This window comes from Crocodylus porosus, unplaced genomic scaffold (genome assembly GCF_001723895.1).
Source record: "Crocodylus porosus isolate Cpor-Errol unplaced genomic scaffold, CroPor_comp1, whole genome shotgun sequence".
In the NCBI taxonomy this organism is placed as follows: domain Eukaryota; kingdom Metazoa; phylum Chordata; order Crocodylia; family Crocodylidae; genus Crocodylus; species Crocodylus porosus.
This window is the reverse complement of record NW_017728886.1, coordinates 51,250,626-51,270,365: the sequence shown is the minus strand read 5'-3', so window position 1 is coordinate 51,270,365 and position 19,740 is coordinate 51,250,626. Positions and strand designations below refer to the sequence as shown.

Below are 19,740 nucleotides of genomic sequence, written 5' to 3'. Positions count from 1 at the left end.
AGGGAGTCTTGGAGATGAATAAATATAGGAAGAATATAATAATCAATAGATGTTTTAATATATGGTCAGTAATTTATCACAGATTGATATGGAATCCCTCAGGTCAAAGGGTTGTTTATAATCATGTTTATAAGCCTTTTTACTTGCATCCTTAAAACAGTCTTTAACACTACAAATCCTATCTGTGACATTCTTAAAATAAAACCATCCTCCTCCTCATATTTTTTGTAATAGATGCCTGGTCTCCTGTATCTATCAGCTTCCACAGCACCATTCAGGGCTGTCTTTCCACAAATTGTCTGTGGCACATTGCAGGACAGTTGGTCTTTGCTTAATTGCCCTAAGACTAAAATGTACTTTGTTGCTGTGTTAAAGAAACATGGATCCATTAGAGGAATTCCTTCTTTTGTGGTCTAAGAGTTTGTGACAGTTAAGGGAAATACTAGAAAGAAAACTGCAAAAGTCACTGCATGTGTACAACATGATAGAAACAGCCAGGCCAGGTACTGTGCAGGGCTCTTAAGCAGGTCAGGTACTTGTTCAGAAGCTTGCACAAGGGACTGTGGACAAGCTAAGAGTTCCTGGTTCTTCTCCCTCTTTAAGGTCTCCTTCCAAAACCTCTCTGGATTTCTCAGTTCCTGTTCATCTCAGGCCAGCAATAGTGTCCTGAATCCAAGTGCCTTTCTCCGTATTTCTAAAATGAAGGTGTCCACACCTGCCTGCCTTTTGCCCTTTGAAACAATGTTCATGTGTTCAGGCTCCTGGGAAGGGTGCTTTGGCCTTTGAAACTTAAAGTATGTGTGGTGGAAGAGGGAGAGAGTTTACTCAGTATTTCCTCAAAGAAAGCAAGATTTTTTTCCTATGATTCACTCCTTTTATTACCAAGCCAATTTGCAGTTTTTATTGTTTCTGGTGTTCCTCCCCTCATTTTTGAGATGGGGTAGCAGGTGAAAGTTGTGTAAAACAGCAACTAATCACAAAGCGGTAAGTTCTTTATCTGTTCTAATTAGTTCTTTAAAAAAACGCAAGGCCATCTATCCATCGTGCTTGCCTGTTTAGGTTGGGGAAGAGGATGAAAAGGAACCTCTCTTACCGATCTACCTTCCCTGGCTTTTTTTTTTGGCTTTTTTTCCCTCAAGCTGGGACAAACCATCTAAGACATGAAAATTGTGGAGATTTCGTAATAGAAAAAAGAGGTGATTCTCCAAACGAGGGAAAGTGTTCCTTCAAGGCATGCGAAGAAGATTTTTAGTAGCTTACTGGTCATATAACTTTTAAGTGAATAGAAGAGTCTTTACAGTTGTGAAGGTAGAACAGCAAAATTTTCAGTAAATGACTAACTAAAATTCCTGATGGATGACAAATTTGTCAGCCATATTTCCCAGGACTGGGTAGACATTAGGGAGAACATTGATAAGCTACTGAAGTAACCACTGCTTTCATGATAGCCATACATAAGCTATAGCACCCTCCACAGGGTTGGTTATGAGAGGAAGACCAAAATGGTTTGGAATTTTTCATTGAGGACTTCATTTATATCAGCAAAAACAGTGAAAATTCAACAGGACCATAAACATTATGCTTATATGGATCATAATATCTTATTAAACATTGATCTTATGCAACAACTCCTGAAATTGTATGACCAAAGAATGATAGTTAGTATTGTTAAGGCAATGCAGAAGGCATTCATCATTTTGTTTGTCTTACTTTTTTCTCCCCACTACTCAGCCATTCTCTGGGAAGACCACAGAGTGTGGAATTAGGGAGAACATACCCTTGTATAAATACCATATATGGTTTCAGCCATAAATAAATCTGACCTCACCCCCATGGAAACCAACATCCACTCCTACTTTACCCTCTTAATCATCTATCAGGAACTCCTTTTCCTTTTCTGCCAAAACATATAGAGGTGGTAGACAGCATTTATTGGTCCAAAGATTCTTTTTCTTTGGTTGTACTTCTGCAGGTCATTCCTGGGTAGGTACTCAGGTGAATCTCCCAGGGTTTTCAGGGGAAAAACATCTTGAGGAGGCCTTTCTAGGTTCACTGTGGGTTGAGTCTCCATAATTTCAGTTTGACCTTAGAACCTCTCTGCAAGAGGCTTCTCTCCCCCTTCCTCCCTGAAAACCAGCTCCTCCAGGAGAGGAATGGGGTTGTAGAAGGTTGCAGGTCTGGTGTGCAGAGCACTGGCAAACTCATTGAAGCTCTTTGAAAAAGGGGAAAGAAGGTCCTTTACTGTACCTCTGGTTTGTGTCTTTTCCATTTTAGAAACAGTACTTTAGGTGTTTGGTATATTCCTTGCACTGCAAACTGGCCCAATGAATGCTTAAGTTGAGCATGCTCCCTTGAACAGACTATTTCAGGAGTGGCTATTCCTCCAACTGTAGTTGAAATTGTGGTTCCTAGTGTATCTCCTCCAGATAGTAACCAAAGTTCAACTATACTTTTCCAGCTAGTTAACTGCACATCAGGAGCATATTCTCAGATGGGGAAAACAGGCCAGGCTGGCCATCTGAAGCAGCAGCATATGTGGAAAGTGGAGGGTTAAACACTCCACAGCTTCCAATTGGTAGTGGAGGAAAAGGAGGTGTACAGAAGGGCTGGAAGAGACAGGGACAGGGAATTGTGGTAACATTGGTGAAGGACTGCCTGTATTCAGTTTCGGTAACTCTTGATTATGCTGTAACCTCACTGCCCATTGATTGTGAACAGAGGTGAATAGTAAGTTGAGTAGGTCCTGTGGGCTCAAGCTGCACTTGTCCTGAGGAATTTGCTTTCAGACTGTAAACAGATGTAACACTAAATCATTTTAAAAGGGAGCATATTGTGGGAGAATACCATGTGGGAACATTTTTTCAGCTGAACTGATGTAACTCTTCCATCTGTTGCCACCTATACCAGTATAATGCAGCTTAAAATGATGTAATGTTAAAACTGAATAGAACAGATCAGTTTACCATCTACTTAAAGCAGACAGAGAAAGCACCTAAATCTAATTTTAATGACTTGGGAGTTCAGCAGTGTATAGACCGTGTTTCATCTACATTGCTCAACATTTTTAGCATCACTGAAATTTTACAGGTATGTCATTAGCTATTTATTTTTGTTGTAGATAGTTCTCCATATTTTACATCGAGATTCATAGCCTCATTACAGAATGACAGTTTTACTTCTGTTTTGTGTTCAGCTCCAGTATTGTATAGAACTCTCCAGTTGATGACATCGCTAGAAATTCAGTAACTCAATAGGAAATCCCTTCTTGGAAGAGAAGAGGAATGCTATATTGATTACTTACATAATACTGACTAGTCAGAAAAGAGATAGATGAATGAATGGGTGGATGGATAGATCTTTAAATTAAACACTTAAAAAAAAAAAAGGGGGGGGGAGGTTGGTTTGGAAATAAAACAATTTCCAAAACTATGAACCTGGAAAGTTGTGTCATTTCTAAAGTGAATCCAAGACTACTAAAGGGTGAAAGTTCGAAGTGAAGCATATTTATGCATTACAACTCTGACTACTTAGAGTAAGTCTAAACTGCACATGAAAACGGGATTGCAGTACAGGCATGAAAATGTCCATCCAGTGATAAAGAGAGTCAACTAGCTACAAAGTCAGTGCTTAAAAATGTGTAACAACTTTATAAATGGTTTCTGTTCAGCTTTAATTTGAATGTGCAACAAGGCCGAAAGTTAATTATCTTGTCAAATGTTTTTTTCTGAATAGGAATGAACTCCTGTATTACGCTCAGATGTCTTTGTAGAATTATGGAGAATCTGATCACTGGGGTGTTCTGAGAGAATATTCCCATGATTTCAAAGAAACATCTAATATGTTTATTATGTGTAGCATTGTGAACTGAGTGAAACAAGAGACAATATGACTTTGTAAATTTGTTTGCACATGCATTAAACAGACCTGTTAAGTGTTGTAAATATATTCTGCAATTATATTTAGTTAATCAGTAAGCATTTGTAAACTGAATTGAAGGATTTGCAGTAGGGGGCCAATAGATCATATGACTTAATGTAGGTGCAGTCACGATCTCAGGTTTGAGTAAGATACTAATTTTAAGTTTTGCTCTGGAATTAACCATTTAAATGAAATAGTTTGGATCTTAGATTTTTTTTTCTCCTTAATATATTTTTTCTTTTCCTTCCTTCCTTTCTTTTTAGTTATGTTTCGCTTGTATGACACAGATGGAAATGGATACCTGGACAGTTCGGTAATTTTATTTACAAATATTGATGTTCATTTTTATGAAACTGCATTAGTTGACACAGACAGCAAACTTTGGTGGCAATAATAGAAGTAATATAAAGTATTCAATAAATATATGCATTAGGGACACCTAATGCAAAGCAGGCTGTATTTGATTTGAATTTGGATTCAGCCTGATTTGGGGGACAGTGATTCTATTAATTGATTTAGATTATTGTCCTGATTCTATTTGGCTGAATCTGAAGATTTGATGCTGGTTCGGCGAATCGGCGATTCAGCCATAGACGCAGCTTTAAATTTTTTTTCTACATACCTTGAGTTACCAAGCATGGCTCGTGAACACTGAAATGGTGGGGCAGGCGGAGTGTCCCACAGAAATGTGGGGGACCCCACCTGTGTTGGCTTCAGCAGTGTAAAAAGCTGCCCTGTCCTGGCCCCATCAGTACAAAAAGCTGCCCTGGCAAGTAGCTCAGGGCAGCTTGCTCTCAGGAGCTTCTGGGGCCCGGCTAATTGGTACCTGGGGACACTACCCCTTGTCCCAGCTGGACTGCTGAAGCAGCCTTGAGCGTTCCCTGCACCTTCTACCCACTGGAGCAGTCTGGCAGTGGGGGTTGCTGCCTGGCTGTGACCTGCTGCACACCTGCCCTGCCTGGCCCCACCCCCTGCTTCTACCCCCAGACCTCTCCAATGGCTGCCCCACCCAGTTCTGTCTGCTGCCTACTTCCCCAGACCTCCTGATGGTGGCCCCACCTGGCCCCATCCCCTGCTTGCACCCTGAGACCCCTGAAGTCTGCCCTGCCTGGCCTCAGTCTTCTGGTACTTTAAAAAAAACAAAAAACGCCCCGCGTTCACTGGCAGTAGCAGAGGCTGTTGGGGTCACTGGGGCCTCCTGGCAGAGTCCCCCTCTCCCTCTGCCCACAGCATGGGGCAGTGGGACCCACCGCCTAGCACCTGCACTGCCACTGCCCCGTCATGTGGGTGCAGTTCGGGTCGGCAGTGCGCTGCATTGCTCCATGCATTGTTGGGCAGTTGGGGCCACTGCAGCTATCACCTGGGACCCAGCACCACTCAGCCTGAGCCGCCCCACTGCTTGGCAATGCGCAGAGCTGTGTGGCACCCTGCTGACCCTATCTGTGCCCATGCGGTGAGGCAGCGGCAGTGTGGGTGGCAGGTGGCCCAGGCTGTTTTCCGCTGTCCCACGTTGTGTGGGAGAGCTCTGCCAGGAGGCCTCAGTGACCCCAACGGCAGCTGCTACTGCCGGTGAGTGTGGGACCTTTTTTTTTTTTTTTAAATTGCCAGGATGCTGAGGCCAAGTGAGGCAGCAATGTGGGTGCTGCAGGAACTGGTGGGGGTTAGGATCAGGCAGGGCAGTGATCAGGATGGCTTAGGGAGCAGGTGGGGGATGTGACTGGGTGGGGTAGCGATTTGGGGGGCTTGGGGAGCGGGCAGGGGATGGGGCCAGCAGGGGTCTCCAGCCCTGCCCCCACCTCCTACTTACTGGCACAGAACCCATTTTTTACGTTCCCACACGTGCCTCTTACAGCATCTCAAAGGGCTTTAAGACTCTGCAAGAGGCACATGCACGCCCAACTGGACGCACTCTAAGAGTGCAGAACATGGATCTATTGTGCATTGGTCCTTGTCCTCCATATAGCTCATGAGGAGAGGATCCATCTAGTGTTTGCACCCACAAACTATAGCATCTTCTCTGCAGCTGCATTTCTAACTGCACTGTATTCTATGTCACTTACCTTTTCAGAAGTTTTGCTGGTAGCGTGAAATTAGAAGTTTTCTAGTTGGAGAATACTATGTTAATATCATTCAAATGAGAGGACCAATTTAAATGTGCCATTCATTTGAATTATAGAAAAATCAGCAATAGGTGCAGCTCCAAATGACACAAGAAATGAGGGTGCCTATTGCTGATGGAGAGGACAATATGCACTAGGCAATTTAGCTTTACTTTGAATTAAAATAAAGAAATTCTGTCTGAGTAAAATGTTACCCGTTGCAAATTATCATCTCAAAATCACATCTTAAAGGCTGGATTTCAATAAAAATATTAATTATGACAGTATACTGAGTTAATAAAAATAACTTTCTAAAATCAACATTTTAAGTGCTAATCAATTGAAGGCTATCCATGAATTAACTGACTTCATTTATCTACAAGATTTTCTGTGCCTGTGTTCTCATGAATTTTTACAAGCAAAAAAAACCTAAGCAAACAAAAAAAGTCTGGAGAGTATATTGCTTTATCGTACTTAAGAGAGGCTGCCTCCATAGTAGGAAATTGTAGGAATAGCAATTCCATTCTGATCCTTGTTTCCAGGGCTCTTTCACATTTTACATTAGACTATCATTGGTTAAAAAATGGAAATAAACATGGTAACAAGGACTGGAACTCAAGTACCCCTTCTTCTAATGAAATTTTCTAATCTTTATGATACAAAAACATGTTTTCTCTTGTACTTTTGACTGCCGAAAGCCTAGTTTCAAGAGAAGTGGAGGGGTACCTCTACCCACGGTGTTTTATCGCTACAGTCTGGAAATTTTTTTCGGGTGAATGCTGTACCCTTTAGAGTATTATTTAGGTGAAAGCTTGGGACACTTTTACATATGCTCTAGAGGTGGGGGGAGGGGCAGCACATTCATTAACATGCTAATTAAAGTGCCACAATGCCTCCTCATATATTAGCATCTCTGCACTTCAAAAAGGTGGTGAATGAGCTTTAGTTCAAGTGCCCCACCACAATTTTGAAGTGCGGAAAAGCTGAGACATGGGAAGGCTGCTGGACTAATTGGCTCTATGCTCACATATAGCTCCGCACTTCTATTGATGATCAAATGTTAGGCATATAATTAATGATTGTAAGTATCTCTACCACACACTTGAATAATTTCGATTTAAATGATTGGTTTGTTAAAATATACATTTAATATGTTCACACCCAGAAAAAATTCACTCTAATACACCGTTTTTTCTATCAGCATAATTATCAAATAGGTATCTGAATTGTAAAGTGACCTACAAAAGACTTAGTTATAATATTGCATTAAAATGCCTTTGTTTCTTTTTTACTGCCCAGGAGCTGGAAAATATCATAACTCAAATGATGCATGTTGCAGAATATCTTGAATGGGATGTCACTGAACTCAGTCCAGTAAGCATTTTGCCAGATGAATGTTGATATTAAGTCTGGAAGATGTTGGGGACACTTTATAAATCTGTACATGATACATTAGTATATAAATAATAAAAACTAACAATGGCTGATTCTTTGTGGGACTGCTGTATCATTCACTCAATCTTTTTTTTTTAATGAGGATAGCAAACTACTGTGGTCATAATTATGAAACCTAAAGTTTAAGGCCTTGTCCTTAAGGCCTAAATCTATCACAAAAGCTGAAGGAAAATCAATTATGATTTGTTCTATATACTACACCTAGCCCAATTACAGTTTATTGTCTTTGGGCAGTGCATCAATATAACTTAAATAACAATAATCATAATATGACATTGAAAAGTCTTCTAATTCCCTATAATTTGGTTTTATTTTATTTACCATGTTTACCCAAAATGAAGATGACTTGAATTTAAGACAAGCCCTGAAAAATTGTATTCCAAATATTGAAATTGTATAAATTTGTTATAATTTCCCATATATAGAATTGAATCATTGGAGCAGCATCTTAAATCCGTGCCCTCCAACCACTGCAGCAGGAAAAGCAGTAGCCCGGGGGGAGGCAGTAGGGGGACAGGCAGGGGTAGTTAGCGAGTAGGTAGTAGGAAGGTGCAAATAGCAAAAGCAGCCTGTGGGGGCAGCAGGGAGAGGGTCAGGCAGCTTGCCCCCCACTTTCGTTGACCCTCTGCAATTTGGCCTCTGCCACTTTTCTCCTACCACTTACCTCCCTCCTTCCACTGCCACATCTGCTACTCTTGTAGCTTCAGTCCTCCTATCTCCCTTCCTGCAGCATCTGCCCCCTATCACCTTCCCATCTTCTTCAGCCCTGCTTGAGCCTGCAGCATAGAGCATGGAGCCCCTACCCAGCCCAGTAGCAGCTGTAGCTGTGTGGCAGCTCTGGCCCTGGCTCCAGCCAGGACTGATGTAAGCGGTAGGGTGAGGGTAAGTGAAGTGGAGGCAGGGAGCCTGAGGCTCCAGGAGCAGGGCAGAAGCTGTGGGGACAAGGGCAATGGGGCAGAGGCAGTAGAGGGACAGACAGCAGTTGCAACTACAGCTCTTGCCATGACCCCCGGTTTGGGCTGGAGCCATAGCCACAAACACAGCAGCTTTCTACTCTTCCAGTACCTCTTTCTGAATCTGAAAGAAGGGTCTTTTCCCAAAAGTTAAATGGGGAAAAAAAGCTTGTCTTGGATTTTAGTAAATGTGAGACAGTAAGGTATGCGCCTTTACCAATACAGTAAGTGCCTTTTATTCTATGAAATGGAGAGGGCCAGAACAAGGTCATGTGCCATTTAGGTTCCATTTTAAAACAAAATTTAAGTGATACTCGGGTTTTGTGTGAGGTGAATTTTTCCTTAAAGCTGTGTCATGCTGTAGAATTCAAGAAGTTGTAATGCTCCAAGAACGACAATGTAAAATTGTCATATAATGTCTTTAGGGATTAGGTAATGCTACAGTGGTGTTATAGCCATGAAGGAATAAGGTTAGAGGTGAACTGTTTCTGTTTCCTTGATATATTTGTTGGGAATAATAAAATATGCGTGTTTCAGTTTTGATGCAATGTTATGTAATATGATATACTTCGTTATTTCTTGCTGGCAAAATTGTGGAATAAATTGGGGAAAATTGAAAATATGGGGCAGAAATGATTTTTTTAAATTGAAAAATTAGATGCTTTAGAAAACACATTTTGTAGAAAAATATAGAGTTTTGATAGGAGTGGCTGATACGAGTTGTTTTTTCACTGAAGAAAATGGTTTTGAATGCTTTTGGTTTAGTTCTTATAATGATTTAGGAAAAAAAGTAAAAAAAAACTTTTAAGAACTTATTTGCAGAGTTCTTCCACACAGGGTAATTGTTGTTTTTCCTTCTGAAGCGGTGTTCAGGAGGCACAGACTTGTTACCTTATAACGTGGAATTTACAGATTTTTATAATTGTACAGATCCTTCATGAAATGATGGAAGAAATTGACTATGACCATGATGGCACTGTATCTCTGGAGGAATGGATCCAAGGAGGAATGACAACTATCCCACTGCTGGTGCTTCTTGGCTTAGAAAATGTGAGTAGTATTAACACAGCGATATCTAAAGGGTAACTTTTTGAGTCAGTGGGGGCCATGAAACTGGTACATGTGCATCCTGCAGACATCTTCATTTTATTTATGGAAAAAAATTAAAAGACCACAAGTTCTCTTAAATAGCTACATCAAGTGGACCATGTTGTTAAAGAGTGGGGCACGACATACTGAAAGCTGTGTTCTCTAAAGATCAAAACTTCATATTGAAGATGGAGAGCTACACTAAGATCACTTTTATACCAATTAGGCACAGCTGTTGTACTGTTGGCAGGGTCCAGTGCCACCTGCTGTCCTGCCATTGAGCAGATTTTGGGATTATATAGTTTAGCTGGATCATCTTATTTCTGGGTGCATGCTGTAAATAGTACGCAGTGCTGCAACTTAAGCAGCTTCTCTAGCAGATTATTTTCTTCTTTAATTTTTAATTTTTTTTTTTAGGAATATGCACCTTTTCTTCCATTTGTGTTATATAGCATACTTATAGTTATTTGGGGAAGTAGTGAAGTACATGATTTTCAGTAGGCATATTTCAATCTCTTTCAATTTAGAGCCACCTACATTACATCTATGAATTAATAGAAATTGTTCTTTGTGATATTACTTCATTACTGTATATTAGAGGCAAAAGCTAAAATTAATTCTGGTGCTGTACACACTAACATAGACCTACAAAATAACAGCAAATTAAGCAGAAAATGTATAGGCTGCCATGCTTGATTCAAACATTTCTCCTGTTGAGTATTTAATTAAGGAAATGGTTGTTTGATAATTATATTTTCAAAGGCCAGTTCGGTCATGTCAAAACTCCATAGCATTGTGAAATCGTTGTGAATGTGCATTGGTGTTTTGTCCAATGGAAGATATTTCCATGGTCTTATATGAGGAAAAATTATAAATACTTAGCTGTAAACAGAAAATAAAATGAATTATACTAAGTGTATTTTAATCGATAAGCAAAGAAAACTTCAAGATTTATCTGCCACTTATATTATATTGAAGTGCTTTGTACTTTACTGTGATTTTCTGACTGATCAGACCACGATCCAGGTGGACCCCATGGATTCCCTTCACTAGTTTTACAGGGATTTAATAAAATTACTGTAGGGATGGTGTAAAGCCCTGAAATTATTGCAAACTCAATGAAAAATAAAATTGAAGCCCCTATCAGTTCCCGGAAACATTTGTATCATTTACATTATCCATAGATCCAGCAAGAAATTATTTTGCTGTTAATGTTATGTTTACAATTTGTTTATAGTTTTGATGACTGCATTTAAATGTATTTTGAACAAAAAAAGCCAAAACTCTGATGTCTGTCTCTGAGAGTAATTTGCACAGATAGGGGAATATTTTCATTTGATATGGATGAGGGTGCATAACCAAGACTCTCTGTTATATGCATCAGTCCACTAGTCAAAAAGCTGAGTTTTTTTTCTCAAACTGTAATAATATTTGTCATGCCAGAGTCCCTAGCATTCTGTAGTTTGTCTCTCTGCTTATAAACATGGTAATGAAGACTGTGGTGAAAATGCCTTGACTCAGAAATTAAATGTAGAGTTATGGCAAGGTGAGGATGTTCATAATCGAGGTAGTATCTGAGAGGAGAGAAGACAAACTCCTAACAGATATAGCAGTCCGTTTTTGGTAGTGTTAACAACTTGGGTATCTAGAAACTGAGAGCAGCCAAAAGAAATCCTGTTTGTTCTGGAGGCAAATTTCCTTCATGCAAGACTAGTTTAGAAAACGCTTCTGCCTTCCCAGAATATTGCTTAGTTTTTAACTTCAGCAAAGCAAGCTACATTTTAACACAACACCAAACTGGTACAGTTGGTTAGTTTAGAGATGTTGGGGTTAAAGTAAAGTAGAGATCATTATTATAATTGGTCTCATGCTCTGAGAATAGTGACAGTATGAAACTGAGATAAATCACGCTAGATAGGCCCAGTTCAGTGCTCTCCCTCTGAAGCATCCATCCCTGCCACTGTTAGACAGGATACTAGGCTAGATGGACAGTTAGTCTGACCCAGTTTGGCACATTTTATATTCTTATATTATATAGAGATTTGAGTATTGCTTGTATTGGAATCTATCATGCCTCATGAACATCAGTGGCCTCAGGAATAAAAAAAGGACATAAAACTAGGGAGGGCATTGAGATTAGTGGAACTTTGCAAGTCAGTACTTCTGAGGTGAAGGAGCTGTTTCTGTTGCAAATATCTGGGATTGTCCTGATAGAAACAGTTAAAGGCTTCTCCATGCATTTCCTCAAGCCCCTGCTATAATATCATTTTAAGGTTAATAGTATATTGATTGTCTTAATTCATAGATTTAAGGTCAGAAGGGACTATTGTGATAATCTAATCTGACCTGCAGAGCAAAGGCATAGAATTTCACCCTCTAATTCCAGCACCCAGCCTAGTAACTTGTGGTTGTACGAGTGTATATCTTTTAATGAAATATCCACCCTGATTTAAGGATTTCAAGTAAAGGAGAATCCATTGCATATCTTGGCAAATTTAATCCAATGGTTAATTACCCTCTCTGTTAAAAATAGTTGATTTATCTCTCATTTGAATTTGTGTAGCTTCAGTTTCCAAACAATGGCTTTTGTTGTGGCTTTTACTATTACATTAAAGATCCCTTTGCTAGTAGAAATTTTCTTCCTAAGTTCTGTTTTTGTAAACCATCATCAAGTTACCTCTTAACCACTTTTTCATTAAGTTAAGTAGATTGAGTTCTTAACATCTTTTAATTGCTTGGTATTGAGCCAAATAGGGGAAGGTATATATTATTTTCCAGGTTGATTATTTCATTGTTGATTGTCTGCAGTGGTGTTAACTGTTTACTTAGATATCCCCTCTCATCTTATATATTATATGTACATTTAATACAATCTGGCAGATCCTTAGTTAGTTTAATTTTTCAGAGTTCTATTGACCTCATTGGAGCTATAATATTAGCTGCCAATACACCCTGACATCTTTATCACAGCTACCACATCATTTATGTATTATATTTATATTGTATACATACATAAACAAAAAAAACTAGAAGGCTAACATAAAAGCTTTCAATTACAATTACAGTAGAATCTTTCTAATTACACACCTGTTCCAGCTAGGAGAACATTAATATAAAATGGTAGCAAAAGAGTTAAAAATAAAACATTGAATTGTATTATATAAAACTGAAAAAAATAAAAAAGGTTATTCAACCTATATTAACTATATTTCCCCTGTTCTTCATTATTTCTTTTTCTGCAACTACTCTGCAGGCAAAACAATGAAATAAATACGAATGTTGCCTGTGAAGCAGCTACAAAATGAGGGCAAGGAATTATATTTACATAATGCCCCTTGCCAAGGCAATCAGCATGCCAAAAGGCACAGTTAAAATGCAGCATAGTTATATTTTAATTGATAATTGGTTCATTCTTCTTTACTTAATATATCAATATATAACATTTGGCAATTTCTGTACTTAAAGACCATATCTTACAGTTGTATACCTGGTTAACCACCAGTTTTACCACTTAGCACTTGGCTGACTGCTTCTCTATCAGATGTCACATCTACTAAAATTGTTCTCCTTAAACACCAGTAATTACTGTTCACTAGCATTTACTTAAATTGGTTTCCTGGGAGATGTTCCAATATAGTATCATTCTCATTTAAGAGTTTCCTGATTAAGTGAAAATTAAGATTGTTACAAGTGACTGAAAACTGGGAGATATAATAGAAACCTAACCTTTGATGGTTGCCATACATATACTATATAGTGCTTCTGAAAGTTTAAAACTGCTTTAATAACATTAATAAAATAAATCTCATGATATTGCCATGAAAACTTTCATATCTATTTCATAGGGAGACTGAGACACAGAAGGTTTAAGTGATTTTTTTCACAGCCAAAAAGGTCTAAAAAGGCACTTCATTGTCACAGTGCTAAACACTGACTTTCAAGTGCTTGACATTTGTAGTGAAATCCGGAGTTAAACACCAGAGTTAGGTGCCTCAGAATGGCAGAAATATAGCATGATGAGAGCAGGGAGCCATGTCAGGCAAGACAAAAGAGAAACATTGAGGACAAGTCCTAAATCCTGTCTCTTTGTGAGGCACAAATGTTTTACTTATTACTCCTGGGAGATGCCTTTCACCATTTTTTTTTCAAAAACAGAGCACAGGTCACTCTTTCAAGGCAGCTGGAAAAGGAAATGTTGTCCCTCATTTATATGGTAACTTATGATGGAAAAACACAAGATGTGGTAGGTCTGCACTCAGTTTCCTATTCTGCTAGAGAAAATTCAAACCCCCATCTTTTGCTCCCCAGAAAAATAACCTAAAGCAGCGATTCTCTCAGTATTGTGAATTTTTTTTAAGAGTGTCGCCTAGTACTGCCAAGTATTAGCACTCTTAGATGTGCAGAAACTTGCACATAATTTGCAAGATATTTCAAATAGGTTCAGATAAGAATGCATAGTGTCAAAAGACTAGCTATGGTCTTTCTGAGTTCTTTGCAACAAAAGAATTGCTCTATAATTTTTTTCCAGAGTCAAAAAATGAGTGAAAACTAAAAGCTGACATTTTTTAGGGGTGTCCTGAGTCTTAGGATGGGGGACTTAAATCTAGTTGAGGCCCTGGAAGATGATATTTTCTTCAAGCAACAAGTAATATTGTTGATGGAAGCTGTCATGCTATGTGATTTGCTTCATGTTCACAGGGCAAACAATCTGGGGTAGGGGAGGGGGAAAGGAATAAGTGCCCTGGGAACTTGATCTGCCAGCATTTGCCAACAAAGGGAGCTGGAGAGCTTGTAGAAGGGACTGTCAGACCCCTTCCCAGACCTTCAGCTGTGCTGCTAGTGGGAAGGGAGAGTGGTGCTTCTTGAATCCTTGTGCAAAGCAGAGGAGGCCCATACAAGACAGGGAGGCAAGAGTGGTGGAGTTCAAATTCTCCAGGGACATCTTTGAGAAGTTTTTTTGTGTGTATGTACTTTCCGGTTTCTCTATCTTGCCCCCACTGGCAGTTTTCCAAACAAATTCCCTCCACCTCTCTCAGATTAGTGTTGTGTGTACCTAAAGCATGTCATGTTGAGTGTCTGTTTATAGTCTGCTTCTCACAGGAGAGAGGTGCTAATGGCTCCTTAAAATGTAGCCTTGCAGGCTGACTGTGAAAAGGGAGGAGGGACAGTGAATCATGACATCTTCTGCTGAAGCACTATGGGGCAGCAGAGTTCAGCATAAATAAGTGTCTCCTTGTAGGAAGTGGGAAGAGAAGAGAAGGGAGAGCGGTCCACCCAAGGATTCTAGAGTACCTGACTATGACCCTGTGTGTAACATTTCACACGTTCAAATTAAAGTGCAATAGAAACGAGCTGCAGAGATAATCTACATTTTACAAGCAACATTTTTGTGCCTGGATGGCCATTTTGCGGCTTAGTATCCAGTGATAAATTGCTTAAATATGTTACAATTTATTGCTCCATTAATAAAAATTGGAGCACTTGATGTGTTATTTCTGCCAAGGGCCTGAGAACCTCTACCCTAAACCCTATTCCTACTGAAACTGATCCACTTTGCATAAAATAATTCAAGATTCATTGTGTCAGTGAAAGGGACCAAGAGTGTGCATGACCTTGGTCTGCTTGTTCTTGCACCTATTTGAAAGAAAAATCTCTGCTTCAAGAATTGTTCATGTATTTTATGTTGTGCAGCTTCAGAACCTCCAGGGTTGGGTGGCATTTGATCAGGGGTTTTCAGAAATGCCTACAGGCTGTATAAAAAGGCCATGGATTCTGCTGTTAATTCTACCACTGATTAGTGGCATAGTGTTCATAGAATCATAGAAAACTAAGTTTGGAAGGGACTTTAGGAAGTCATTGAATCCAAAACCCCTGTTCTTCAATTTCTTTACTTTAAGGTAGTTAGGGTTAGTAAGTGGAGGGATGGCAGCCCTATGCATAACAAAATGGACAACATAGTGCCAGATTCATAGGCACAGATAATACAGCTTATCACTCCCAGAAGAGTGCTGGATTGACTGTGCCTCAGGAGCCTCTTTCTGCTCTTGTCCATATTTTCCATCTAGAAGCTCAGCCACAAGATTTGCTTTCTCTTTGGCCCCTGCCTAGGGTTACCATATTTCCAGTTTCAAAATAAAGGATGCCAGTCTGGGAAGAGGGGGAGTATATGATTGTTGGGGGACAGTTTCTAACTGTTAACAGTAAATAACAAGTGTCATTGCCTCAGAAATTACATGTAAAACAGAAACAAAGCCACCAGCCCTGCCACTGTCTCTCACTCCCAACCCACAGCCCCCTTCTCCTGCGGTGCTCCTCAATCCCAACCCATAGCCCCGTGGTGCTGCCAGTGTCCCACAGTCCCCTGACCACCCGGTGCCCCTCACTTCCAAGCTACAGCCCCCATCCCCACGCCTTGCAGGTGTCTCTCACTCCTGACCCACAGCTCCTTGCTCCCCCTAGTCCTGCCATAGGGGGTCCCTAGCTGGATAGAGACCAGAGGACCCAAAAAGAAGGCATGTCTGGGAAAGCCCAGACATATAGTAACCCTACCCCTGCTGCATGTTACACTTCAGTCGTAATTAACCAGTTGTGCAGTAACTTTGTGGCTCCTTCCAATCACATTATTAATTGAATGTGTGGCTAGGAAAACCCTGTGGCTGGGACCCCATCATGCCGACACAGGCTCCCAGCCACAGGAGCTCATGTCTCCATGGCTGAGGGGTCCATCAACTGATGGGCTTACAGCCATTAGGGCATCTCAGGTGTCTTTGCAGCTGGAAGCCCATAACCAATGCAGGCTGCCAGTGATGGGGGCACTCCAGGTGTCTTTGTGGCTGGGAGCCTGAATCAGTTGACAGGATTCCCAGCCATGGGGACACCTGGGTTGCCCCTGTGGTTACACTGTCTGGGGCAGGAGGAGCTTGGGATCATTATCCTGGGCTCCCCCTGTGCCAACAATAAGGCATGTTGATATCTGACACCTAATCCCACAATCACATTCCCTGTTATGAATGTATGGCATGGTAGGAAGCTTGATTGTGTATCACATATCAGATTTTATATGTGCCTTTACCTGTCTCTCTGGAGTGGCCCTAACAGTCCATTTTTCTTGCACTTTTGCTTTCCCTCATCTTGGAAGAGGGGGCAGCATCCGCTGACTCCTGTGATTGATTTATCTATTTTTCATTGAGCATCATCTGGGATTCTCTTTTTAGTGACCCACGCTATCTCCAATCATTTGATTCTGCCACCAGCACTGCACTTTTTGTGCTCTGTTTTTCCACAATCATTTGATCCCACTTCTGTTTGGCTCCTATTGTGCTCCTTCAAGACTCCTTTCTCAATTTATGCCTTTTTTCCCCTCAACTTGCATTAGTTCAGCACATTCAAGACCCCACCACCTTCAGACTTCCTCATTTACACTCTACTAAGCACCAGCCAAGTTATCCAGGAGAAATAAAGTTGATCAGTGGGTTGTTCTGCACAACTTTGAGACTAGTTTTCTTGCTTTCATTAGTTTAGATATTTGCACAAACTTCCATTTACTACTTAAGTCTCTTCTTGGAGCTGTGGGCATCATCTGGTGTTCTCCTCTTGGTATCCCACACTTCCTCTTTTCTACAACAGCCTTGTCCTGCACTTTATTTGTTTTCAGCAGTCATCAAAGATCACATCTAGTTCTGATCTCTGGGTGATAATCAGCATTCCTATGGATGGGCCTACAAAACGCTGGTAATGGCCCATCCATTCACATGCACTAGATTTCACTTATAAGGACCTAGACATTTTGAAGCTCAGAATAAACTCTTTCCTCTTGGTTGCCACTAGATGTCATAATTGTACTGTTGTAGCTCAAAGATTAGTTCTGCTTTTATTAGGCAAGAGAGAAATTCAGTAGCAGTAAATGCCTTGTAACCTATATAACCTGTGTCGCAAGTAGCCGGAAAGAATGTAAGAGAACATAGTGGCTTGCTTTTTTAGTATTAACCTGTTTACCTGCACTCATGAAAGAGATGCACACTGAAAATATACAAGTGAAGTAAATCTAAATGAGGTAAATACTCTACAGCCCAAGATCAACAAAGCTAGAATTGAATTAAAAGAACATTTCCTTGTGAATGAGATTTATTTCATATCCTCAAGCAGCTAATGTACTAGGCCATTACCACTGAAAATTTAAAGGATAAGCATTGTTACCGCTCTTTTTTATTATTATCTTTTATTAAATGTTAAATCGAGTGTGTGGTGAAATGCATGATGTCTAGTATATTATTATCATCTGTTGTTCTGAGCTGTATGTATATGGAATTGGGGACCTGAACCAAAGGTACTGTAAAGTCTTAGGCTGTTTAGATCCATTATAGCATAAGTGGTACTTCTTCGACTGAAATGTTCCAGTGATTATAGACAGCACCTAACTATTTATGGTTTTATATTTTTGTTTCTCTGTGTCAGTGAGAAGTGAGGCAAGCTTTGCTTTATATTGCAACAATAAACTTATCATCGATGATGATCAGGCCACATTTATAGAGTATGTTTGTAAATGATTGTGGCATAGATTAATTATGTGCTATATGTAACCTCTCTCTCTCTCTCACAAACACACACACATGGGGCTGGACAGAGTTTGTCACACATGGAGGTATAAATTACCTCTCCTTGTGCTAGCAGGGTTCTCTTTTAGAATGGATATAGGTTCAGTATAGGAAAAGTCGAGTGGGTCCGCCACTGTCATTTCTTTGATTTACCACCAGAGGGCGCAGCTTCAACTCTTTCCAAGACTTGTTTGCAAGAGCTATCAGAAAAGTCAGTGCTGTCAGCTTTTACCCTGCACTGTTGCCTAAGGGAGTTATGCAAAGGGTGCTGCAGGTACTTTTCAGCTCTACAGCATTGCCACTGACAAATTTTCTTTCTTGGGAGCCTTTTGGCAAGGTTGTCCTGAAAGAGGTCAGTGTAGAACAGAAGCAATATTAGCTCATTCTGTATCTATGCATGTGTGCTTATATAAGGAGTAGAGTGTATATCTGGAAACCACACCACCACCTAAAGTCTATCTATACTATGTGCTAAGTTTTACGTGAAGCATTTCTAGATGTGTACAATAGAGGGCTATGGATAATGGCTGTGCTGCAAGCCCACCTATTGAGGATTAGCAAAATGTGATGCAGTAGAGAGGTGAGTTCTAGAGCTGCTTACACAACCAAACTTCCTTCCTTCTGTGCTTCCATCTGTTCTACATCTGACCTTTTCTATTTGCATAGTACTGACTAAAGTATATAAGATTTCTTATTGTTCATTATTTCAGATCTTCCTGGTGAGGGAGGTTGTTCCTGTCTTAATTTTAATAGAATGACAGGGAGTCTTTCCAGTTGTTGAACTGGAACTATATGGGAGGATCCTTTTCTTGGAATATAATTGTTATATGTTGGAGGCTTGATGGATGCTTTCCTCCTTCTCTTTGGCTGACAGGCATAGAAAGGTCAGTCATGGAAAACTCTTTAGGCTAGGTAAACTTTAAAAAAGATGCAAAGCAAAATAAAAGACCATCAGCCAACCCTAATGTCTCCTAACATCATTCCTCTCTCTGACTGCCATGTATGCTGCTTGCCACAGAATTTTCATTTATAAATTATAAAAAAACCCTGTAAAATAGATTAGAGATGCATAACAAGGAAAATGCATGCATCTATTTATATTTTAAAGTTGGCTAGTAGAATGATGGGTGGTCAAGCAGGTCACGAGTCCTAGGCACTCCCTAAGGCTGGGGTGTATGCCAGGATGGAGTTGGGAGGGTGAGGCATCCCTTCTGTCTTCAGTTCCTGTTTCCCCCCTGTACCTTCATTGCAGCAGCTGCTGCTCCAGCAGCAGGGAGGGCAGCAAAGCAGTAGTGATACATTCTGTGGCAGCATTGGACAGAAGTTTGCTGCTGTTGAGGGAGGTGTTGCAAAAACCAGTAGTTTTGGCCACTCTCATACATGTATCAGCAAGGAAAAAAAGGAAGTAATATGATCCCCCCCCCCCGCAGTAACCCTTGGATGCTGTTCCTGCTCCACTGTCACTGCCGCTCGACCCGTCCTTTCTTCTGGATTCAGAGCTGCAGCTGCTTCAGGGAAGGTGGAGGGGGTTGGGGGGGGAGGGGCATGGAGTGGTCACTACTGCCTAGGGTATGGTACTAGCTGCTTACATCTCTGGGTCTGTTTCTTCGTTTGTTTGTAAGGTCCAGTTCT

The 19,740-nt window shown here is 40.4% G+C and overlaps 1 protein-coding gene across 1 annotated transcript in view; it reads left to right on the top strand.

The window, feature by feature from the left end:
• The window catches only part of DGKB (diacylglycerol kinase beta), a 565,110-nt gene that overhangs the window by 125,837 nt on the left and 419,533 nt on the right, over window positions 1-19,740 (top strand). Inside the window, exons 6-8 of the mRNA XM_019534027.1 lie at window positions 4,182-4,231; window positions 7,317-7,391; window positions 9,356-9,475. Of these exons, the coding sequence (XP_019389572.1) occupies window positions 4,182-4,231; window positions 7,317-7,391; window positions 9,356-9,475 (245 nt within the window). The remainder of the gene's footprint in view (window positions 1-4,181; window positions 4,232-7,316; window positions 7,392-9,355; window positions 9,476-19,740) is intronic.